At 40.5% G+C, this 25629-nt stretch overlaps 1 protein-coding gene across 3 annotated transcripts; it reads left to right on the top strand.

Moving 5' to 3' along the window:
* The first annotated feature begins 177 nt into the window (after positions 1 to 177).
* Positions 178 to 24980, top strand: pds5a (PDS5 cohesin associated factor A). Of its 3 annotated transcripts, none has more exons than XM_051386703.1 (33): positions 178 to 294; positions 1263 to 1415; positions 8394 to 8597; positions 8975 to 9061; positions 9732 to 9829; positions 9981 to 10107; positions 10663 to 10743; positions 10896 to 11036; positions 11780 to 11895; positions 12401 to 12495; positions 12640 to 12785; positions 12941 to 13092; positions 13467 to 13580; positions 13784 to 13865; positions 13956 to 14004; positions 14133 to 14272; positions 15110 to 15225; positions 15832 to 15937; positions 16082 to 16242; positions 16521 to 16644; positions 16830 to 16988; positions 17083 to 17151; positions 17315 to 17451; positions 17788 to 17911; positions 18317 to 18521; positions 19278 to 19392; positions 19561 to 19693; positions 20406 to 20525; positions 20771 to 20833; positions 21220 to 21371; positions 21476 to 21557; positions 21646 to 21914; positions 24590 to 24980. In XM_051386703.1, exons 2-33 carry the CDS (start codon positions 1302 to 1304, stop codon positions 24591 to 24593), a joined length of 3885 nt encoding a protein of 1294 aa, XP_051242663.1. In that variant the 5' UTR covers positions 178 to 294; positions 1263 to 1301; the 3' UTR covers positions 24594 to 24980. The 3 variants fall into 3 exon arrangements, with proteins under 3 accessions (XP_051242663.1, XP_051242665.1, XP_051242664.1); XM_051386705.1 differs by lacking the exon at positions 24590 to 24980 and adding an exon at positions 22139 to 24555; XM_051386704.1 differs by lacking the exon at positions 178 to 294 and adding an exon at positions 429 to 549.
* Positions 24981 to 25629: the final 649 nt, after the last annotated feature.

The raw sequence follows: 25629 nt of genomic DNA, 5'->3' as shown, positions 1-25629 counted from the left end.
ACATTAATAATAATAATAATAATAAACAAACAAAAAAGTAGACAAACACAGCCTATATTTTAAAAGATAACCCCACAATGGGGGTGAAGAACAGAAAAAGACTGTGAGTGTGAGAGCGGGTTGTTTCTGACTCCCGCCATGTATTTGGTTGTGCAGTACTCCCGTGAGACCGAGGGGGGCGCTCTGCACCCAGCCTTCACACAGACAGCACTGACTGAACGGACCGAGAGCTTTGTGCCGAAAACTAAACCCAACCTGTGTCAGACTAATGAATTAAAACGGCCCACTCCAGAGGTAAATACTAACGAGGAAACGCTTGGCAAATATCCTGCGGTTTTAGTCGTAGTTGTGTATTAGAAAATAGATTCATTTTGCATTTGTTAGGGTGTTCAAAAGCCTCCGTGGGGGCAAGTTGGTGTGAGAGAGAGAGAGAGGGAGAGAGGGGGGAGAGAGAGAGGAGGGCTCAGGGCGACGGTAGCAGCCCTTCTTCGCCTGTGAACTAGCGGCAGTCCGGAGCGATGCGTTGAAGTTGAAAAAAGACAGTAACAAGTAAATTAGCTTCGTTTTTAAACTTCACAAAGTAGTTGCATTTGTTGTAAACCACAGGAACTGACCACGAGCGGGGCTATTTCAGGCACAGATGAGAGGATACTTCACTTCCTCTGTGATTGTCTGTAGCTGGAGATGTGATGGGTACCTGAGTAGTTTGCGGCCTAGGCTAGCAGAAGTAGGCTAATACCCGTTAGCGAGCACGGCTAACGTGTATTAGCCTCTCGATGCTAACATTACTTCCTTCCCGCAAAATGCTAACCGCTAGCCAATGATGTGCTGACTAGCTAGCTCGCTAATTTGATAACCTGTGTGACAGTAGACATGTACCGACCGCTCTCGTTTTGTTTTTAAAGTGGGGTTTTCTCTACAACTTGGCGGTTCACATAGCCGCGATGTGTCCGAAGTAGCAGCTGCTCTGGTTTCTGTAGCTATACGATGTTTTCATGAGACATTTTGCGGAAAAATATGGAGCTGGTGTTTTAGCTGGGGCTTGTTTTAGCATGTTAGCTGATAATATGCACAATGCTGGTTTAATTTTAGCTTTCTGTCCGAAAAGTTTTCCGGATTAGAATATCGTTAAATACACGGGCACGGCGTTGTTAATTTTAGCGGGCAAAATTGACGATTGGCGAATGAGAATGATGCTTAAAACGAGGTTTTTGTAAGTGTGGTAGCATGGTTGTGTTGAACTTTTGTTTTCTGGCCCATAGAGGCCAGTAGAAGACCGTGTGGACCGCACATCAACAAGCATGGAGTTCCCGCAACAGCAGAAACCGGCGGGGGACGGAAAGATCATCTATCCTCCTGGAGTGAAGGAAATTACGGACAAAATCAGCAACGATGAGGTGGTGAAGCGGTTGAAGGTATGTTGTTGTTGTTGTTGATGGTGGTGGTGGTGGTGGTGGAGGGGGTTTCTTGCTGTCAAGATACGTTTTTCTGCAAAGCTTGACTTAATGTATCATCGTCCAGCCCCTGGCACAGCGCCTAAACCCTGCTAACTTTGTGAACTACTGTATATTAAGTCAAAAGAGGTCCATCTTCTCTCATCGCAAGGTATTTTCCCCAACCCTCCGTCTTGTTGTTGACTGTGTCTCAGTCTGTAAACAACACCCCATAAGCACTTCAGCACTACCAGGGTGCAATGATGTTGAGTGTGACAGGACACTGTTGTTCTGAAGTACTAAAGTCTAAAACTTTTCTCAGCATTTCATCTTGTGCTCTAAAGGGTGGAAACATCCCAGAATGTGAACACAAAACGAGCAAACATTGCACACTGAAGCTATTTTTACTGCAAGGCAACAAAACTGTGAGCCATGTTTGCATCCAGTCCTCAAAGAAACTGCCGTATAATTTAACACTCACAGCAATACTGTGATATTGATTTCAACCATATCACCCGGCCCTTCTTTTTGCTGGGTAGGAAACATGTTATGAACACAACATTAACACTTCATCGCTTTTTTAACAGTTGCTTGTTTATGTATCCAGTAGTTATGGAGCAACATTAGCATTCAGGTGAGTCATGTTTCTGGCCACCTGGCAAATGTAATTCCAATATTTTAATTTATTTTAGCTCTGCTTTGTGTCCGTACCAACTCCTGAGGGAAGTTTCTGCCTTTTAGCTGTTACATGTTTCAATATTTTCACCAGCTAGTTGCTAACTGCGCTGTTTTGTGCTGGGCAGGAAGTGTACAGTGGGTTTTTAGAGCTTTTTTTACTACCAAGCAGCTAAAAATGATGCTGTGAGAGCAGCGACAGTGAACCAGTACGGTAGAGTTGTGTGCTAGACAGCCAAACAATGAGCTGAAATTCTCTATAAAGCTCTGTAAAACTGAGGGGTGCTGCAGATTCAGGAGATAATTCTCTGTAGGTTGGTTCATCACTACATCATCCCCTACCCCCACACCTCAAACCCACAGCACTTTCAAAGTTGGCAACTGTGCGTCTGTGTTTACAGGGATTCTGTGACCTAATCACATTAGATTGTTTACTACACTAATACTGAAATGGTTTCCTGACATCCTAGAACTGTTTATAGAGTAGCATTGTGACCATAAAGCACACAACCATTGGCCTTGGCAAGCTGGACAAATGTGCTGAATGGCAGGTTGTTGACTGTGCAAGACAGATGTTTACAGATCCATTTAACCTCTGCTGTATACTGCTGAGAGTTGGACAGACTGACACTAATTGCATGTGCAGTAACCTAGCCAATCGTTTGGTGGAAGAGATTTAAGATGCATGTTGTACTGCCAGAAAGGCAATTAGCCAATAGACGGCTTATTTTATTAGGCTGATGTCCCAGTTATTCAGTCATTTTCATCTACAGTCAGCCACTATCAGAGGTCATTCTATAGTTTGGTCTAATGCCTGTTGTAGGTTTTATTTGGTCGCCCCATACAGATGAATAGTCATGTCAATATGGAGCACCAGAAGCTTTCTTTTATTTGAATAATGCACCCTGGCTTGCATTGTGTTGTGCTCGGATTTCCTGCACTGATTTTTTTTTTTTTTTAGTAGTGAGTTGTTTTCTGAAGCTGCTGATTTGTCTGGGACTCTTGTTGTTGCTGCTGCTGTTATTGTGTTTACTTTGACTCACCACCCCATTTACTCCCCTTTTATCCCTTTAGACATCATTACAGGAACTTAATGTGCTGCAGAACGCTGAATGTGTAGGAGTAGGTAACAAGCAAAGCCTGTGTTAGCCAGGCAGCATTAAAGGCTATATAAATGTATAACAGGTATTTAATCTTATGATTGATTCAGTTTACTGAATTTTTAGCAATTGTTTTGATCAAACATATGTATATTACTATATGTATCTACTAATATCTATTGTTAATTGCGATTGGTGGATAGTGGAGATGAGTGGATGGCCCCATCTACTTATCGTGGTGGTGGTGGGGGGGGGGATCAGTTTATGTAACAATCTCGATTGTTATCTTCTACAATTCGGAATTGATTCACAAACCTCAAACTTCACATGTGGTGGCACAATATTGCACCCAGATAGATACACTAGTGATATCTTGTAGTTCATCTTCAAAAAAGGAAAGCATTTGGGCTTATTTTGGATTTAATAACTTAATAAAGAGCTTACCATAACAAATGTGAAGTATTTGGTAGGCGGTGTGAACCAGGGCTTAGCAAAGCCATGCACTGAACTCCAGCATTAGCAAACAAGTCGGCTAACCAACACACACTGCAGCACTTAACAAAACTCTGGTCAGATGAAGCAAATAACTCTGTCCACAGTCTGTTTCATTTCCAAAGCGACAGACAGTGACCTTCATCAAGGCCTGTAAGCTTAACTGCCAGCTAGTTTTAATATTGCATTTCACTTTCAACGTTTCGCAGTAATAATAATTTATCTCTGAAACTGAAAGCACTTAATATTGTGAATAATTATGGTTAGATATAGATTAATGATCATTGCATAGCCATTCTGCTTGTATTGTAATGAAATAGAGGGATGTAGGTTCATGATCGTTGTTGTATAGTGAGTAACTCTATCATTCCATCCCTAAATGCAATTAAGATTGTAAAAAAAAAAAAAAAAACTTATTTCAGGCATTAACACAGATATTAACCATTAACATGCCATCATTTGAGCTCACATTTCTGGTGAAATAAGACAAATAATGGTGTTTATAGTTTTGAAAGGGTAATGGCTAATTGAGCCTTCCCAGTGGCAAAGTATTTTCAACAGCACAGTCTGGTCATGTACTCTTTGATCTATCAAAGAAAAGCACTGTGTACAGAAACAGGAGCACGGATGAGGAATCAGGACACAACATCTGCTAGATCTGGCTGTGTATTGTAGAGATTCAAACCACAGTTATTTCTCAGGGGAAATAACGCTCCTTTTACTGAAGGAATAGTTTAGTTGATAAATACCCATGCTCCTGCGGATAGTTAGATAAGAAGATTGATACCAATCTTGTGTCTGTATGATCTCCTCTCCACATCACCTGGTAATTAAAACCAGTAAATACCCTGAATAAAACAATTACACATTAAAAAAAATCAGTGTTTCTCCAACACTGTTCGGCAGGAAACGGATGTCCCAGAGGGCCTGCCAGCTGAGCTGCTGTTAGCTCATCTTGTTTCTCTGATAACTTAAGACGTTAAAAACCACCAGTATTTAAAGTGTATTATATATATATATTAAAAGTAAATTCATAACAGCTTCTGGCTGACAACCACCACAATGTTGATGCATGCACAAAGGTGATATGATGCCATTGACAGGCGACCTGCGAAATGCACAGTTACCTGAATAAAATTACGGATTTCTCTGAGTTTGAACATTGTTGGAAAAATTCTATATAGTCTAAGTACACAGCTCAACAAAATATATAACATTGGTCTAGTGTTTGTAGAATTTTTTATGCAAAAATGTTGCATATTATTGGTTTTATTACTAATCTTATCTTGAAAGATGCGTACTTCTCACTTTGCCGACAATCTCACCTCTACATCATATTATTTTGGGCTTTTTCTACTTTCACTGTACTGTTGTGATTCCTCATTGCTTTTAACCAAACCAGGTGTTTAGACCAGAAAAGGCGAAGGTCTGTGTTGGTGGGTTTTGTTGCTCCGGGTAAAAAAAATGACTAAACTCTGCACACGGCGCTATCACAGCGACATTTGTATCCCCCATGGCGCTGATCGCCAGGTAAACAAGAAACCTTGCCCTATTTATTTTCCAAAGTAATGTACCAGGGATGTGCTTGCATGTATTTGAGTGGCTATGGAGTTGCGTTACCAGATGACAAAAGTTTATTCAGGCTCTACTTTTAGTTATACTCCACTGTGCTTTGGCAGGTTTTGTTTGTTTTCTTGGAGTGCTGTCTGTTTGAATGCTACTGAAGGGTTCAAAACCCTGGCTAACCTGTTTGAATGACATCGACGAAGAAGGGTAAAAAGTCAAATATTTGACTCCTCCCTGGGAAAGGAAATGGCTGGCAGTTTATGGTTTATTAGATGTAATCAGAGCGGCTTGAATGAATTACAGGATTAAATGTGGCTTAATTTCACTAAAACATTTAGCAGAACTTGTGAAGTCTCAGACTTTGCACCAGCAGCCATTTGCCACATATATTTACAGACTGAGCTAAAATTCTGTCCCAATAAACTACAAAAAATCGAGGATGCAGAGATGTGCGCCTGTACTCCACAGCTCGACGGGCCCACATACTTGTCTGTGTGAAGAGAGCCTTCACCGGCTGGGTTGTGACTGTTTCAGCTAAGAACGGTGGAGGGTTGAGTGAGTGTGTGTGTGTATGAGTGAGTGTGGTGCTCTGCAGTCTGCTGGAGCTGTTGGCCCATCCCCCACCCCCGCTGGCTGCCTGGCTGTTCAGTGAGCTCCACTGCTCTGCTTTGCCTCTTTCTTATCTAGACACACACACACACACACACACTCACTCATCACTCTTGTAGAGGAAGTGGTAGTTTAGAGCATGCTGTCGTAATGCCTGTCCATAAGAACTGAGATGTTTGATTAGATTGGTGTGCATACAGCATCTTGAGACAATAATGGTGATGTCTAATTGAGAAAAAAATAAAACATTAATGGATAAGAATCCCTGTCATTTTAACCTAAGTCCTTTTATTTTATCTGCTATGAGATCATCCAAATGGACAAAGGGTCAACTCCTGTAAGCACTGACATCAAGAATAAATTCATTTAGGGTCTGTGTTACGCTGTTAAAGCCCTTTTTTATTTTGGTTATTTAAAGGACCAGGTCTGTAGGACTTGGTGACATCGGTCAAGTTGCAGATTGCAACCATTTGAATACAGCCTTTCAAAGTGTGTAGTAGAAACTACAGTGGCCGTGTAACTCGTAAAGCCGGAGCCAGTGTTTGGTTTGTCTGTTCTGGGCTACTGTAGACACTTGGCAGTTCAACATGGCCGACTCCATGGAAGAGGATCTGCTCCCTCTGTAGATAAACACGACTCATTTTAAAGTAACGAAAACAAATAGATTTTTATTTACATATTATTATACACTAATGAAACCACATGCATTTCTGCCAATAGATCCTCCTAAATGTCACACACTGGACCTTTTTTAACTCTAAAAGTCACAGCACACCTCTAGTAAGGGTAATGGCTTATTACCTTGAATTGCCCCCATAGATACTCAGTGTTCAAATATCTCAAACCCGAATTCTTGTCATTTAATTCAGTATCTCTTTTAATGATACAGGGGTGTCACACTCTCACCAAACTCTGAGGCTTTAAGTTGTTTTATCCTCATGTAGCTCTTAGCCTAGGTTCTCTGTTCGCACAAAGACTGTATGGTTGAGTCTCTCATCCATCCCTTCATATAAATTCAGTACAACCGTTTTCCAACCAACTCTGACAGGCCAAGTGACTTGTAACTGAGGCGGATTATAAAGTGCTCTGGATAATTGCTTAAGCTACCCTGAATGCCAGGGTTTATAGTTCATACCTGACTTCCTTCATGTTCTTCCTCATTTGGTCTTGGTAAATCTGTCAAAAACAACTAATTGGATCCTGTTAAACCATGGTTTTATTTTATTTTATTTTTTATTTAATGTTTAGTGTTCTAAGATGGTGTCTCATTCATTCCAGAAAAAGTTTCCCCCACATGATTCACTGATATGGCTTGTGAAGATTTGAGACCTTTTTATTGGACCTTATGGCTCCAATGATCTATTGATAATAGAGTCATTTCTAGTCTTTATTTTGTAATGATTGTGTATGGGCGAGGGGAGTCGGTCAGTATTTGTGCCTGTGGGTGTCATGTGATCTGCAATACCGACTGGGGCAATTATGCTAGAATTACCTCTCAAGCTACCACTGATCTGGGGCCTCATTTATAAAGGTTGCCACACACAGTGGCCTAAAAGGTGGCAAAATGTGTGTATGTGGAAAAAGTTGCGCATTTCCACACATACTTTCACCTAATCTAAGCTTGAAGCTCATGCAAAGTTTATCAGATACAGTGACTCAGAGACTTTAGAAAAACAAGACAAAGGTCATAATTTGTCATCAGTCTTCTTGTCAATTCGGTATCAATATGTTCCATGTAGACAAACTCTATTTCTGTACAAACTTTATATTTTGGATTTTGTTACCTCAACTCACCATCAGCGTCCGTTGGTTAGCTGTGTTATTTTAGAGGAAGAAGACAGTGGGAATGAGAGGTGGGCTGTTTATAATATTAAGATTTCTCTCTAAAATGAGTGCTTTGAGTCTGAAAAACTTTACAATTAGGTGCCTTGAAAGTGCTTGAAATTTACTATTAAAATGTTATACGAACCCTGTGATTGACTTTTCAGCTGACAGCGCTTTCAGTAGCCCGGATTTTATAAATGTTAAATAGTAAACGGGCTGCACTTATAAAACTGCTTTCTAGTCTTCCAACCACTCAAAGCACTTTACACTACATGTCACATTCACCCATTCACACACATTCATACACTGATGGCAGAGGCTGCCATGCAAGGTGCCAACTGCTCATTAGAAACTTTGAGCAGGATGCCAACTTGTACTTTTTCTGACTGTGTGAAATTTCACATCACAGATGACAAAGAAAGGCATTAAAAAAGTGAGGTAGGTAATTAATGACAGCCGGAAGATGAAAAGAGGCTGTCCACATCCTGTCCTAACCCTCTGCCGTAACGGTTCCACACTGATACTTCACTGCGTGGAGGAAATTGTGTAGATAACACAAAGCATTGTAGGAAACTGTCAAACTAAAGCTGTAATGGAGAGCTGTCAAATATTCAACTTGCTTTACTAATTTAAATTTTAGCCTGCACAAGGTGTTTCTCATCTCACCCTCCTCCCTTGTCGCTCTGTTTCACAGATGGTGGTGAAAACCTATATGGACATGGATCAAGACTCTGAAGAGGAGAAGCAACAGTATCTCGCCCTGGCGCTCCACCTTGCCTCAGAGTTCTTCCTCAGGAACCCTAATAAAGACGTACGGCTACTTGTGGCCTGCTGTCTGGCTGACATTTTCAGGATCTATGCTCCTGAGGCCCCCTACACCTCCCACGACAAACTCAAGGTGAGGAGCTGACCATGGACAACTGCCTGAAGCCTTCTATCAAGTGACTGAGCACTAACGTCAGGGGAATAGTATTCAAAGGCAGTCCAAGCTTCTCAGTTTTGCTGATTACATCAGTTGAAATGACAGCTTTCTGCAGAATTGACTGCAGAAAAGTCAACAAAATTGATATTCAAATTAAGAGATAGTGGTATGTTTGCAGAAGGAAAATCAAGTGCCCCTAAGATCTATTAAGTGTTTCCTGAAGAATCAACATTGCAAACCATCACTGCCTTTTCTGGTCAAAATTACTGTATTGAGAGCTTGCGAAGAAACTCAATACTAAAAAACAATTAACTCAATCACATGCTCAAGTTTTTTTCCTGTCTCGTCCCCAGGACATCTTCCTGTTCATCACCAGACAGTTAAAGGGGCTGGAAGATACCAAGAGCCCTCAGTTCAACAGATACTTCTACCTGCTGGAGGTAAGAAACCAGGGGCGGCTAAACTAAAGGCGGTTTTCTTAAAGTGTAACTAAACCCTTCAGTTCTGCTAGCTCCCTCCCTCTCAGTAAATATAAGGACAGTGACTTTAGGGGGCGTGGTCTGGACACCCACCGGGGTGACTGGTAGCAAGCTGGTAGTCAAAAGTAATGAGTAGCTGCTGTCAGACTCTCCGTGTCCGCACTGAAAACACAGAGTTCACCATAGATTTTACAGTCACTTAAAGCACTTTCACCGTCGTTTGTAAACTTTTCTCTGTGTGGTACCTGTGTTGTAGCTAAACTAACAGCTCAGAGAGGCTAACTCTCCCGGTGTGTGTCTGTCTCACTCACACTGTTTTTTTTTTTTTTTTTAATATATAAATGTTGTGATGCCCCAAACGGTCAACTCTATCTCAGCATTTGGCTTAAAACGTACAGGCTGATGTAACAGTAGAGGGTGTGTAGATCCATTTTTGACCCACAAAATGCTGATTTCCATAAATTAGGTAATAATCTAAATTTCAACACCTGTATTGTTGTCACAATATAGTTGTGTAATTCAGTTTACAGTTAAAAAACAAACATGTTTTAAGGTGGAGTATCTCTTTAATTGTGGTTCAAGGGACAGTACAACGAGCTGCTAATATTGTTTTGTGTGTGTGTTCCTCTAGAACCTGGCATGGGTGAAGTCATACAACATATGCTTTGAACTGGAAGACTGCAATGAGATCTTCATTCAGCTGTTCAAAACACTCTTCTCCGTTATCAAGTAAGGCGCTTGTTTAACTGCTGCTGTATCATTGAGTAAAATCTATATATCTATATATATCACAAATATCAGACCCTTTTTACATTCCAGCACAATCCTGCTGGTAGTGGTCTCAGTTTGTCTTTTCATTCCTGTGTCTCTTCCTCCACAGTAACAGCCATAACCAGAAGGTGCAGATGCACATGATGGACCTGATGAGTTCCATCATCATGGAGGGAGATGGAGTCACACAGGAGCTGCTGGATACCATCCTCATTAACCTCATCCCTGCACACAAGGTAGGAAACAAAAAAACACCAAATTGTTCACATTTTGATTACAAATTTTCTTTTCTTTCTTTTTCTTCAATAATAAAATCTGGGGGGGCGCCTAGATAGCTCAGCTGGTAGAGTCCTTACTGCAGCGGCCATGGGTTCGACTTGACCTGTGGCCCTTCTCTCTCTCTCTCTCTCTCTCTCTCTCTCTCTCTCTCTCTCTCTCTCTCTCTCTCTCTCTCTCTCTCTCTCTACACAAAATAACACACAACTCGGTTTATAAAATTAGCATTTGCAACACAAACAATCAGTTGCTTCTTTGAAAATTTCATAATTTTTTCCTCTTTGCATTCTAATAATGGAAACCTATTCTGAGCTCTCCTCACCACAAGAGAAACCTTTATTACTCTAAACTATAATGAATGGTGTCTGTTTGGAGCAAGAACAGCTTTTCATCTGTTTTTTACAACAATCAGCCTAGGATACTTTCTTGCAGATGTTCTGTATTGGTAAATGTTTGATTAGTTAGTCGAACTGACAGTGAACATCTTACTCAGTGTTTAACTTTCCTTGGAACAGAATCTGAACAAACAAGCGTACGATCTTGCCAAGACTCTGCTGAAGAGGACCGTCCAGACCATAGAGACGTGTATTGCAAACGTGAGTAGCAGCCTCTATGTCTCAGTTATTCATTTTGAGTTTGCCCCTGTGTTTTTGTTTTTGTCACTCTCATCCTCACACTCTGTCTACATAAATCACTGTGTGTATCTACGATGTATCTTGTTTAATAAAGTATTTATCTCCTTCCTCAGTTCTTCAATCAGGTTTTAGTGATGGGCAAGTCATCTGTCAGCGACCTGTCAGAGCACGTCTTTGATCTCATCCAGGAACTGTTTTCCATCGACCCTATGCTGCTTACCTCTGTCATGCCACAGTTGGAATTCAAACTTAAGGTTGGCACACGCATACACAGTCAAAATGATAACATTATATCTCACCTCAGACCACAGAAGATTAGTTCCTCTTGATGCTCAGATTTGAAAGAACAATGTGTTTCAGCTTGAGTCAGTTTCGCCTCACAGTAGTGCAAGATAATAGCCATGCAGGAACATAAACAAATGGAAATGGAAACTAATGTAAAGTTTTAACATGTATTTTTAAGAGCAGCCATTGCCAGATGGCAGTAGAGACTTTCACCATTCACTCTCACATTTACACCTACGGGCAATTTAGAGTCACCAATCAACCTAACCTGCATGTTTTTGGACCACTCTAAAACCCCATAGTACTGATGGTTTCTTGGGTTTCAGCGCCATGACCACATTAAAGGACGCCTCTGCCGAGCACTTAATGTGGGCAGCTATCATACTATAGCTGTTTTTGTATGTACCACAGACTGTATGAATATTAATCAGTTTGGATGTTGATTTTTCTGATTCTGTTGAAGAGAGATGCAAGAACAGGAATTATTAGTATTAAAATGTACTTAAAAATGTAATTTTCCATATGGCAGTGGCAGTAACACTTGTGCCTCCCAACTCTGTATGCCAATGTTGCTACAGGCTGTGCAGATATTGGATAAGAGCAGCTTGAGATGGTTGACAGTTTGTCTCACTGGAATTAAATGAATATTAGTTTGAAAAAGAGCCCAAAAAATGCAACTTGCATTTCATGTGTATTTGTTTTGTGTTTGCAGAGCAATGATGGTGAGGAGCGTCTAGCTGTTGTACGGTTGCTAGCTAAGTTGTTTGGGGCCAAAGACTCAGAGCTGGCCTCACAGAACAGACCACTGTGGCAGTGCTTCTTAGGACGGTGAGTTACATGAATGCTTTGCAGACATACACACAAAGTGAAGCTTTAAACTGACCAGGTTCAATCAGGAAAACGTGGAATACACAATATACATTATTAAAGATATATATATATAAAATCAGTGTCATTTTATTAGGTAAAAGTAGGATTTTCCCACGGTGGAGTCTTAAGACTGGTGGTTGTAAATATCTGGAGCTGATTGAAGAGACTTCCTTCTTGAGTTAGATTAAGCGGTAGATGGTTTGTAGAGAAGTGAAATTTATGAATTCTGTTTATCATAACTTAATTGGTAAATTGGAAGTATCAGTTCAGGTTAAAAGTTTGAAACACGCATAATAAATTGTATGAATTGACAGCACAGGACGTTCGAGAAGAGAACAAACGGTAGTCTTTGCTTATTTTTATATAGACACTTTGTATTTCCTTAGTCAGTCACTTGCTTTCTCAAAGCATGATGAATATTTGAGTTGCTTTCATTTTATATAACTGATGTTTTTTTTTTCAGGTTCAATGACATCCATGTTCCAGTCAGGCTAGAGTGTGTAAAGTTTGCCAGCCACTGCCTCATGAACCACCCAGACCTGGCCAGAGACCTGACAGGTGCGCTTTGTTGTTTTTGTTTTTTTTTGTTTTTCTGACTCACTGTCTCATTCACTCTCGTCTCCCCTCTAATTCAACCCGTCTTTCATATTATGCTCTGAACAAAAATGTGGTTAAATGTCTTTCTCCTTATTATCCAATCAGAGTATTTGAAGGTGCGTTCCCATGACCCAGAGGAAGCCATTCGCCATGATGTCATTGTCACCATCATCAACGCCGGGAAGAAAGACCTTAACTTGGTCAATGACCAGCTGTTGGGTTTCGTACGGGAAAGGACCTTAGACAAGAGGGTGAGACGAATAACTGCTTATATATGGAGAATCATTAGTGCACATATTATTATACACAGCAGTACGGGAATTTCCCTTCATACTTAAAGAATTGTAAATTGACATAATTCTTTAATTCTGTCATCCCTGACCTGTTTTTTTTCCCTTCCCTTTAGTGGCGTGTGCGTAAGGAGGCCATGATGGGCCTGGCTCAGCTTTATAAGAAATACTGTCTTCACCATGAGGCTGGGAAAGAGTCTGCCCAAAAGATCAGCTGGATCAAAGACAAACTGCTGCACATCTACTATCAGAACAGCATCGACGACAAGTGAGCACATATGCAGATGTATAAATCGTTTCATGTGGAAAATAACACAGCTGTTTTAGACATTTAAATTATTCATAACATGACTTAGGTTGAGGTTGCCAAGTATAAACAAGTATAAACCTTTGGCGAAACCACAGATAAAACTAACTGGCGTTTAAAAAGCTTGAGGTACTTTGCCTGTTGCATAATAAATGTATTTAAATCTGCATTAGTGAGACTTGGACTAATAGACAGTATAAAAGATGTTAAAGTGGACCAGCTAAGACTAGTGATAGTTAAACTGATCATTGTCATATTGTGGATTTCTTACTTGATCCATTCTCCCTGGTAATATATTGTATCATTTAATGTGAACTCTGCCCTCTTTTCTACAGGTTATTAGTGGAGAAGATCTTCGCTCAGTACATGGTCCCTCACAGCCTTGACACGGAGGAGAAGATGAAGTGTTTGTACTACCTGTATGCCTGCCTGGACACAAATGCTGTCAAGTCAGTAAACCTGCAATATTGATGCCTCTCACCACAAAAACACACACACACACACACACACACACACACATTTTTAGATTGTACACACGAATACACAATGGCAAGCACAAACAACACACTAAGGAGAAAATATTGATCGTCCTCTGTGTTTTTGCCACCTCTCTTCTCACCTGTTTCTTGGTGTAATTGATCTTTGTTTTTAGGGCCCTGAATGAGATGTGGAAGTGTCAGAACATGCTCAGAGGGCTCGTCAAAGAGCTGCTGGACCTCCACAAGCTGCCTGCGGTGAGTTGACAAACATACTAAACTCTTCTATGTCTTCTGATGCAAATGTTTCAACATATCTGACATGTTTCCCTCTCTTTCCACTTGTAGTCCGAGGCCAATAACACAGCCATGTTTGGGAAGTTGATGAGTATTGCCAGTAAGTTGGAAACCACACAAACATTTTATTTTTCAACCCACACGCAGTATCATTTCTTCAGAATGGTAATGGTTTATGCCACTTAATGTGACTGACATACTAATTTTAACTCTGCTTTATGTTTACAGAGAATCTGCCAGACGCTGGAAAGGCCCAGGACTTTATGAAGAAGTTCAACCAAGTTCTCGGTGAGGATGAGAAGCTCAGAGTCCAGCTGGAGATGCTTATCAGCCCGACCTGCTCCTGCAAACAAGCTGAGATATGTGTGGTGAGAGGATACTGCACACATATCCATTTAGCATAAACACTCACTCACAGACAGATTGCCAGTTTCTTTTTTTCTCCCTTAATCTTTAACACATACACACAAGTGTTAATATTGTTAACACGCTGGCCACAAAAATGCAATAAGGCTAAATGCTGTGGGCTTGCTTTTGAGCCTATGTCTGACACTGTAGCTGTCAAATCAATCAAGGTCACTTTAAATCCCAGAGGACTATGTGTTACTTATTAGTTACTGAAAATTATCCGTTTTATCTATGTTTTTAAATTGCGGTCACTTTCTTTTTGCACAACTTTGTTCACCAAAATGAATATTGTAGTATCAGGAAATGTTGTCGAACTATAAAAGCTTCTACTAGTACATTAATCAACACCAGATCAATACTTGATGCCTCTTTAACCATAACAGAGAAAAACATTCAGCCTCTATTTTTGTTTTTATCCTTATAATGTTAATCAGCTATCACATAGTTATTATTATTATTATTATTATTATTATTATTATTATTATTATTAGAGACCCAGAGAGCTTACCACTCCACCCTGTTTGATTTTCATCTAACCAGTCACCATGATAGGAAGGTCATGGTTGAGCCAATCTTGAATTAAAATCAGAATAAGAAACAATGACAGCTTTTTCTCACCATGCTCTTCATGTATGGATTTCAGTTAACTGTGATGTGAGCACAACTCAAGGGGTCAAAGAATGAAGGGACTCCTAGATTTAGTAATATAAACCTCTCTGTAAACACCTATGCAGACATATAAGCAAAAACCCATGAAAATGTTGGTATTAATTGTGTACTGTTTGTACTCTGTGCAGAGGGAGATCACCCGGAAGTTGACATTTCCCAAACAACCCACTAACCCGTTCCTGGAGATGGTTAAATTCCTGCTGGAGCGCATCGCCCCGGTCCATATCGACTCTGAGGCCATCAGGTCAGAAAAAATCCTGACATGTTCAACACGCCAAGTATTGCGGTTTGGTCAAATTTCACAACAGACCACAAATATTAGCATATGTTCAAGTCTTAATTATAATACCATTAAAGTGGACTAGAGTCAATTTTGGTTCAAATTTTAAAGCTATGAAATTGGATTGTAAATCCTGTTCTATTAGATTTAAGTGTCTTTTTGTGCAGTGCACAAAGAGGCAGTCATAAGACAGACCAGCAGTCTGTGTTCCACTATCTCAGTGATCGAGGCACAGGGAGTACATGAAGCTCCCTGTGTCATTGTGTAATACCATAAACAGGCTTTTCTCATTCACTGAGACACCTAGTGGTGGTGAGCTGAACCTGCAGGCATTAGACGAGGAACACGTTTAACCCTTTCTGCTTTATGGAAAAACACCATGAGAGAGGAAACACACAAACTGAATGACTTCTACTGCTTCAGTTATGCAGTGTAACAATTTTTTTTATGTTGAATAGTTGATATTATGTTGTCAAAAGATATCCTAAAGTGGTTCAGATTGTCATGTTCCACATAGGTTTATACATTTTAACCATCCCTTTGTTAAAACAATGTAATGTTTTCTTTTAGTGCACTAGTGAAGCTGCTGAACAAGTCTATTGAGGGCACAGCTGACGATGATGAGGAAGGCGTTACCCCTGACACAGCCATCCGCTCTGGCCTGGAGCTACTCAAGGTATATCGCATGAAACAAGCATACTGTGATGTGTGATGAGTCGTTAACCAGCTTAAACACGAGAAATACTGGATTGTGCATTTTTATGTAAGTGATATGACTAATGAACAGAAGAAAAAGTAAATAATTTCCCCCCCTTTTTAGGTCCTGTCGTTCACCCACCCTACAGCATTCCACTCGGCAGAAACCTACGAGTCTCTGCTCCAGTGTTTGAAGATGGAGGATGAGAAGGTGGCAGAGGCAGCCATCCAGATATTCAGGAACACAGGGCAGAAGATAGAGACAGAGCTACAACAGATAAGATCGTAAGAGAGAAATTATATTAAACTTTCAAGTGCAAGTGATAAATTCAAACCAGAGACATTTTTATTTGACAGTAACTGGTTGTTAAGTGTCGACTACAGAAGAAGGGCATTATACATTTAAATATTAGAACAATACTGTACAAGGGAAAAGAGACAGACAGAAGGATTGGGGTTCCACACTTTTGTCATTAATCATACTGATCCAGATCTGGATTGAATAAAAGGAATAAGGTGTTTTGTGTTAGTCTTCCTAATGTCTGTTCTTATTTGTCCATCAGAACTCTGATTCCCATCCTGCATCAGAAAGCCAAGCGGGGAACACCTCATCAGGCCAAGCAGGCTGTTCACTGTATCCATGCCATCTTTAACAACAAGGAAGTGCAGCTGGCACAGATTTTTGAGGTAGGGGACAATTTCCTAACTTACTGGCCTGCAGGGATGTACTTCGTATTACAGAATAATGTTTTTTTAATCTAGTTTAACTTGCGTTGTACAGCAGTTGCTTGTCTGCTGTGTTTCTATGTAATCTTCTTTTAAATGTTTGTGTTCAGATGCACTCACACTGTTTTTTTTCCCTTCACCCCTAGCCTCTGTCACGTAGTCTCAATGCAGATGTCCCAGAGCAGCTCATCACTCCCCTTGTGTCCCTGGGCCACATCTCCATGCTGGCCCCTGATCAGTTTGCTTCACCAATGAAGTCCATTGTGGCTAACTTCATTGTCAAGGACTTGCTCATGAATGACAGGGTGCGTGGAGATCAAACTGTGTACTGAAACACACATAATTGTATGCAAAGAAAAGAGTAAGAATGTGACTGTGATGTGCCTTTTGTCTCTCCAGTCGGTGGGAAACAAGAATGGGAAGCTGTGGACCACTGATGAGGAAGTTTCACCAGAGGTCCTAGCTAAGGTAAACAACAAACACATCAAACAAACACGTTGCGTTATGTCATCTCATCAACAACATCTTATGTTTATAACAAAGATTTGACTTTTGTAATGAAAAGAGAAATATGTGTTGTATGCAGGGTCTTCTCTTTGCAGGATTATTCATGCTCTTCCTGTTCCCACAGGTGCAGGCTATTAAGCTGCTAGTGCGTTGGTTACTAGGCATGAAGAACAACCAATCCAAGTCAGCAAACTCCACCCTGCGGCTGCTGTCAGCCATGCTGGTCAGCGAGGGAGACCTCACAGAGCAGAAGAAGATCAGGTAACTTGGGTTGAATGTCACTGTGCTGAGTCACAGTAGAGCTGTTAGAGGATTAAACTCTAGTGGAGGGATATGCAAGAGTTCAAAAATGGCTAACTTTGGATGGAGACCTTAAGCATGTTATCTTGCTAGCGTAACTTGCAACAAAGAATTTTTCATTTAATTCTCAAACATGGGAGCTTTTAGGAGTAATTATAAAGTTAACAACCTGTAAGAGTGGTTTAATTTAATGATTTATTACAGATTCAGAGGTTCAAATTTGTCATTGGTAAATTGATTTAAATGTTCTTGTCTTCCTATCCTTTTGCCCCTTTTGTTATTTCTTCCTCCTCACAGTAAATCAGACATGTCTCGTCTGAGGCTGGCTGCCGGTGGAGCCATTATGAAGTTGGCACAGGAGCCCTGTTACCATGACATCATCACACCTGAACAGTTTCAGCTCTGCGGCCTCGTTATCAATGTCAGTCCCCCCCCACCCCCACGTCACCTTTTAATAGGCCTTTTAGGAGAAGCACAGATGTTAATAATAAAATCAATAATGACTTAATTCCTTTTAGCTGCTTCAGATTTCTCGTGTATTGTGCATTCTGGCTCAGAATGGAGCCACCATTAATGTTGTTAATAACACCTGCACTTTGCCTATTATGACTTCAATGCTGTGACAGGCCTATTGTAATATGCACAGTGTACTTTACACAATGAGCACACATTTTTACCTGTCAATAGATTAATTTGCAGCTTGTTATATGAATAAAAGAAAATATTCCCATTAGTCAGTGCTAATAATCTTCTTCACTCTCTTTATATAATTGAGTCGCGTGTCTTGAGTTTTGACTCCACTATGTCTGTTCCTTTATACATACAGGATGAGTGCTACCAGGTTCGTCAGATCTTTGCTCAGAAGTTGCACTTGGCTCTTGTCAAACTAATGCTGCCACTGGAGTATCTGGCCGTCTTCGCCCTCTGTGCCAAGGACCCGGTGAAGGAGCGCCGTGCCCATGCCCGACAGTGCCTCCTCAAAAACATCTCCGTCCGCAGAGAGTATATCAAACAAAACCCACTCGCTCAGGGTCAGTGTTCAATCTATGAATGTTTTCCTGCTGAAGCTTCATGTGCTCCAAGGTTACACACCTGCTGATGTCATTTTAAAGAACATAGCTTTGACGTTTTTAATCTGTGCTTTATTGGACAGAAGCCAAGTTTCCATCCAAACTTGGCAAATAAACTGAAATTCCAGAAAACATGCAAAAGAAAATGCAGTTTAATGTTTCCATCCACTACTATTATGCAAACATTAGGAAAAGGTGGAGCTAGTTTTCCGCAGTTACTATTAAACCACTGCTGGTGGCGTGATGTAAATATGCTAATTAAACGTCCAGTGTGTAACATTTAAGTTACCGCCACGTAGGTAATAGCCCAGTACAGGCAAACGTAACACTGGCTATAGAAATGGCATTTTGCTTTTTCCATGAGTTTCACAGCCACCGTAGTGGTTTTAAGATATGTGCTTTGCTGCTAGATGCCACTAAATCCCACACCCTGGTCCCTTAAGTTCATTACATGTATTAATTTGAGGAAGATTACAGTCTTCTCATTGCTTCACTTACATAGGCTGTTTTTATTCTGCCCTACGTTTTTGTCTCTTCAGTAGACGTTTAAGTCACATATTTCATATCCATGAATTATTTGCTTTATTTTGCCATAATGTTGCATTTAGTTTTTATTGATACACCAAATGTTCCATCTCAGCGAAGGGTTGCAACAATATTTCTAATGTTTCCGAAACACTTGCAGACATTATAATGAGTTATTCTCTCTTTCTCCAGAAAAACTTGTCTCCCTCCTTCCTGAGTATGTCGTTCCCTATATGATCCACCTGCTAGCTCACGACCCAGACTTCACAAAACCACATGAATATGAACAGCTCAAAGACATCAAAGAGTGAGTGTTTACTGTATTTTGGTTTTGTGTCCTGAAATGTCCTGTCCCTGAATCTGATGATACAGCTGGGAATATGTCTTTTAATAAAAAAAAATAAAAACAATTTATAAGAACAAAATACCCCAAAACTTGTGACATACAGTATGTTAATTGTGCTTATGTGTGTAGGTGCCTGTGGTTCATGCTGGAAGTGCTGATGACCAAGAATGAGAACAACAGTCATGCCTTTCTTAGGAAGATGGTAGAGAACATCAAACAGACCAAGGATGCACAGTGTCCTGAAGATGCCAAGGCCAATGAGGTACACAAACACACACAGAAGTACAAAAGTGATGAGACACAAGACAACAGAGCCAGTCATACACAAGCAAAAGCATCAGAAGCAAATGTCCTTTTGAAATTACCTTTATGGCTAATGTGTAAGAAAAGGAAAACAAATATTAAATTTATTCTTACACATGGAGCTTTAGGAGTAATAATAAAGCTAACATCTTAAATAAAATTATTTATTACAAATTCAGTAGTCTTAAGATACTAGAAAGGATGGTATCATTTTAGACTGACTATCTGCGAGGGCTACCCTAAAAATGTTGGATTGGTTTTGCAATGCAGTTTTGTTGTTTGTTTTTTTTACTCTCTAATTGTTTCCAATTTTAGAAACAAGAAGCTGAGATTGTCTGCAGTTTTTATTCAGAAAAGAAACGTGCATTTGGTTGGACCTACATGATAGTTGCAGATCTGTGGCACACATGGGTTCCAATGAATGTTTTCTAAATTTAAAACTATATGGCAGCTATAGCACCACCAGCAGGAGAATTGTCCCCACTTTGAGCACAGAAATCACTGGGGACCAGACAGCTGTGCATTTTATGTTCATGGAAAGGTAGTTTTTGTAAAGGAAATCAAGGAATCAAAAACGATAGACTAAGAAGTCTTTGGGTCCAGTCATCTAATTATCCATCATCCATCATCATCATCATCTAACATTGTGTCTCATGTCCTTGTGATTACAGAAGCTGTATATCGTCTGTGATGTTGCTCTCTTCGTTATCGCCAACAAGAGCACCGCATGTCACCTGGATTCTCCGAAAGACCCTGTCCTACCCTCCAAGTTCTTCATCGTACAAGACAAGGTAATACACACACACACACACACACTCTCACACTCACACACACACACACACACACACACACACACACACACACAAACACACACTTCTACCTTATCCAGACATCTGAAAACATAAATACAACACTGAACACTTCAAAGATATGATCAATATGAGCACACCTCTCTAAGATTAAAGCCCAAATCATGACCGTCGTGATTTTGCAGTTTGTGCTAATCAAAGTTTTCCATTGTGGTTTCTTTCAACAGGACTTCAAAAATGATAAAGAGTATCTGTTGACAGAGATGAGACAAATGCTGCTCACTGGAAAGGTAAATGGAAAACATGTGACGCCCTCTTGAACACTGTAAATAGGAGCACCACGCAGTGTTTTACTGAGCAATCCACATTATAGGTTAATATTGCTTAAAATTGTAACAAGGGTAGTTTAACTTGAAGGAGTGATGGAAAGGCAGAATACACAATGACATTAATACTTTTTTGGCCTTCACTGAGAAAGTGAAATACGTAACAATATGGGTGTTACATTGTTACGTACATTGTGCACTCTGTACTGTATAGAAATATCTGTATTCTCAATATAATACAGGTGAACAGAGAATTGAGTGATGTTTTGAAACTTAAGCACTGATTATTTTTGACACACAACATAATCGTTGGAGATCTTAACCATCAGATGCTTTTGCCTACAACTCAGCCTAAACCCGCTCCAGTGTTGGGAGCTGTGAACAAGCCTCTGACAGTACCAGGAAGGAGGATCTTCACCAAGACCACCACAGCCTCAGACACAGCCAGTAACACCAGCACCAACTCTTCCCCATTGAGTTCCTCAACCATCAACAAGAACAGGTACAGACACACACACTCGCTTGAACATACATTATTACAAATAATGCTTTCTTCAACTGAGTGATTTTTTTTATTTTTATTTTTAATGTGTCCTCTAATAACAGCAATGCTGCCACTGAGTCATCAGAGAGCCGAGCGCAGGAAAACAATGAGAACCCAGTCATCAAGAATGACGAGGGCAAAAAGGTAAGCTCAGACAGGACAACCAGACGTCAACTGGACGTTGAGCAGAGTTACCTTGACTGAACTTTCCTCAACTGTGTCTCTCTCTTAGGAGGAACCAAGTCAGAATGCGACCCCTGACGCCGAGACAGAAGCATCGCCTGTCAAACGACGTGGCCGTCCACCGAAAACGGCCCCTGCTGCTCCTGCGGGGGCTGATAAAGAGGGAGCCGCAGCACCAACGGGGGGTGGAGCCGGCAGAGGCAGGAAGAGGGCAGCTGACCCCAACTCCAACCCATCGGTAGAGTCACTCAACATTAAGATGTCAAAACAGCAGCAGCAGAACGATGAAGGGACAAAGAGACAGATTGACTTGCAGAGGTAAGAGTGGAGAGTGGAGTCAAGGAAGAGTGTGTCTCTCTAGTAGGTTAGCTTCTAGTAGCTTTGGCACATAAACAAACACAAAGTAAATTGACAAGAAAATGCTTGACAATTGGTGCTTTTCACTTTGTAGTGTGTCCCTTTTAATGCTGATGAATTTACCCTCATTCTGAGATTGCACAGAAATCCCATCATCCTTTAGATGTCAACTTTTTTGTCTTCAGGTGGCCATTTGTGGACAGAGAGAATGAAAAAGTGAGAAAGGAGGAGTCTGCAGAGGAGACAGGGAGAGCTATAGGGAAGGTCGCCCTCCTCTTGGGCAGTGAGGGTGACACTGAGATAGAGCTACAGTCCAGCCCAGAGGTTGTTATCTGTGGTGGAAAGGACAGAGAGAGATACCGCCAGGGAGATACCAAGTCTAAAAGGAGGGGAATTCCTTCTGGCAGGCAGGGAGAGCTCAACAGTGGAGACGAGGCAGGCGGGCTTGCAGTGAGTTGGTTTAGTCCAGGAAGTCTCTAAACACAGCGTATCCCAGATATTTGGTATGAGCTATATGAGCTTGTCTGTTAAAGAAGGGTTTGTGGAAATACGCTTATTTTCTTTCTTTCAGTTAGATAAGAAAATTGATACCACTCTCTTTTATTCGCGCGACTAGATCCCATACAAAGTCAATACAAAGACACGAAAAGGTGTAAATTTGCACCAGGTGATGCAAATGACGTGACCGTGCGAAATTCGCCTCATTCGCGATTTCACACCAGTTGAAAATATTGAGCTTTGAGCGGAGAGACGGTGCTGCTGCTTGCCCACAGACTGCTGCTTGAGCCACAATCTTTTATCTGTCTGTGTGCACCCAGAGCTTTATAATTCATATGTATACAGAGACCATAAAAGAGATTGTTGGAGAAAAGTAAAATAGGAAAGGCATCCTTTTGATTAAACCACGGCAAAATCTGTTTATTTTAGGCTCAAACCAGCGTTATAAACCAGATTAAAGGGCGAATATTCTCTTGGCCTTCGGTGGGAATACAACATTATACGTGATACAACAATGAGGGTGGTATCGATCCTCTCATCTAACTCTCTTAAAGCGAATAAGTATTTCACAAAATGTTGAACTGTTCCTTTAAACTGTGTTTATAGGTGCACAACAACACTGTAACACATCAATTTCAGTTTACCCATCACAGACAGTACTGTTCAGTCTGACTAACTAAGTTTACACCTGGTATTAACATGCTTCTTGGGTGATCTGATCACAAGTGGACAGCTTTAAATGTCAGTTTACACCTGGCATTAGAGTGCCAGAGAGTGCGTCTCCACGTGCGTTTCAAGTGACCACTTGTGGTCTGATCTCACGCCCCGCTCTATATGCAAATAAACACTATATGTCTGTACTTTACTCAAACTTTTGTCAGTCACTGTTCATTATTACTGACATTTTTTTCAGTTCAGCGCCCCACTAGTCCGTCGCTTTTACCTGCGCTGTCAGCAGCCCTGCAGGAGAGGCGCTGGTGCACTATGGTATTTTATAATTGAACTTTATCAGCAGTACACACACTTCTGCTTTTTCGATTGTGTGGAAATCTGATGTTTTCACATTCCCGATGACAAAGAAAGGCATTAATGCCAGAGAAAGTAAAAGTATGCATCCTGCTCCCATCACAAAGCGTGTCTCCTACCGCAGGGCTGCTGGCAGGCTGTCAGCCCAAGAGTCACTCACAGTGGGCGACAGAGGAGGTGGTACCGCCAGCTAGAAGAAATCCTGTGTAATGTTCCCCGAATTTACAAGAAGGCCCAAATAATTGGTTTCTAAAGTTTCTCCTCACTCAGTAACTCTCAAAATTATGCTATTTTTTTATGGGAGTCAGTAGTTATTTGTTTTAACAAACATCTGTTGCTTATCTTGGCAGGTAAAAGAGCCTAAGCAAGTAATTTACATTACAGTGAACCAAATATACAGCGTTTTGTGTGTACTTACAGGATGTCAGTTGAGTAGTTGGTCAGTCAGTGTGGCCCAGGATGCATTAGCGTTTACGCTACAAAAGATATGTGGTCAGATGTGTCCCAGACCACCTCGGCAAGTGGTTTGAGTGATCAGATCAGAATGCGCCTCAGATGTCGTTTACACTTGTATTTAGACTGTCCACTTGTGATCGGATCAAGACACGTTAATACGTGTAAACGGGCAGTAAAGTAAGGATATTTCAGTTCCCCAATATAATGGAAGTGCAATACCACATCACTGGAGTCCACCTGAAAGAGTGTGACTAATTATGAAGGGCTGACAGTCAGTTTGCACAGGAGTTCACTCAGGGTTTTATTTTTTTGGATACAAGAAGCATCTCAAACGGTTTCTTTCATACAAAGTGGTTTGCATCAGCCATTGCACGCAACACTCAAACATAGAAGATATTACAGTTTGTATTTGCAGTAATTCACTTGTGATATATTGTATAATGGTTATTCTTAGTGTTATTATAGTAACAGACATCCTCCTGTATTTTTGTTTCTACACACGTCTTCAACAGTACTTTTAAGGAAATATCTCAGTGAAAAAACCTTAGGATTAAAGTTTCTGGCAAGGAATTCATTAGTTCTCATTAACATTTTTTTGTTGTCAGCCCAGTCATCTTTGTTCTTTTAATCTGAGTCTAAACATTGATGTCTTTCAGGTAAAGAGGAAGCCGGTGAAGATGAAATCAAGACTGTAGAGAAATGGGCCAGACTCTTCCTCACACCTTCCCAACCTTACGCACACTGCTCCTCTGACTCTAAAGCTTTCCTGGACACATTATGGACCTTTCTTAAAAAACACACATGTACACACACATGCAAACACACACCACTGACATCCTAGAAGGTTTTAAATACCTTTATAGTCTTGATTTGAAGCTCATTGTATGTAGGTCTTACTCAAAAAAACATGTTATTTTTTTCCTTTTGTTTGTTGCTCTTTGCTTCTTTTGTGGAGCCATTTTTAAGAAAAAAAACAGGATGGACATTTTACAAACGTTTTAATCTGGTTATGATTGTTGCTTATTAAATTCCCTGGGAAAAATCCTACTGTATGTGTCCTGACCTCTTCCTCCTTTTGTGTGTCACCATATTTTTTTATTTTCAAGCTCACCAGTTTTACTTAACACAGTCGTATTTTGTAAATACCCATGTCCAACTTTTCAGTTAAACATTTTGAATATCCAAGACGGTAAAAACTTGCAGCAAACGGATAAAATATGGGCACATCATAGCATAAGATTTGTGCATTTAACAGATGTACCTGCACCTAAATTTTTATAAACTTTGGTATGTTTAGGTTTCTAACTTTGGTATGTGTAGAGGCTTTAGCTCGGTTATAACATCAACAAGGCCAGATAGAAACTCTTGTTGGCTTAAATGCCAACTGCAATGCTCTTAAAGGCCTTTTTGATTTATTTCCAGTGTGTCAATGGACAAATTTAAGCTGTCAAACAGTTCTGGATTCTTTGCTCCGAGCTCTGTTGTCGCCTCAATCCCTACACTGGTCAGGGGGCTTTGAGATGGAGCTGGGTTGGAATTACCTTTTCTGTTCTGTTTTTTACTGCTGAAGTATGAGAAAGTACTTCACTTTGGAATGCATAAATGATATATTACTATACAAGTATGTGTTCAGGTTTTTGTTCATCTTTTACAATTATATATTTTTTGTACTTTTGTCTGTTATTTTGTCGGGTAA

This window comes from Dicentrarchus labrax, unplaced genomic scaffold, assembly GCF_905237075.1.
Source record: "Dicentrarchus labrax unplaced genomic scaffold, dlabrax2021, whole genome shotgun sequence".
In the NCBI taxonomy this organism is placed as follows: Eukaryota; Metazoa; Chordata; class Actinopteri; family Moronidae; genus Dicentrarchus; species Dicentrarchus labrax.
Note: the sequence above shows the minus strand (reverse complement) of the source record. Positions and strands in the feature narration are given on the sequence as shown.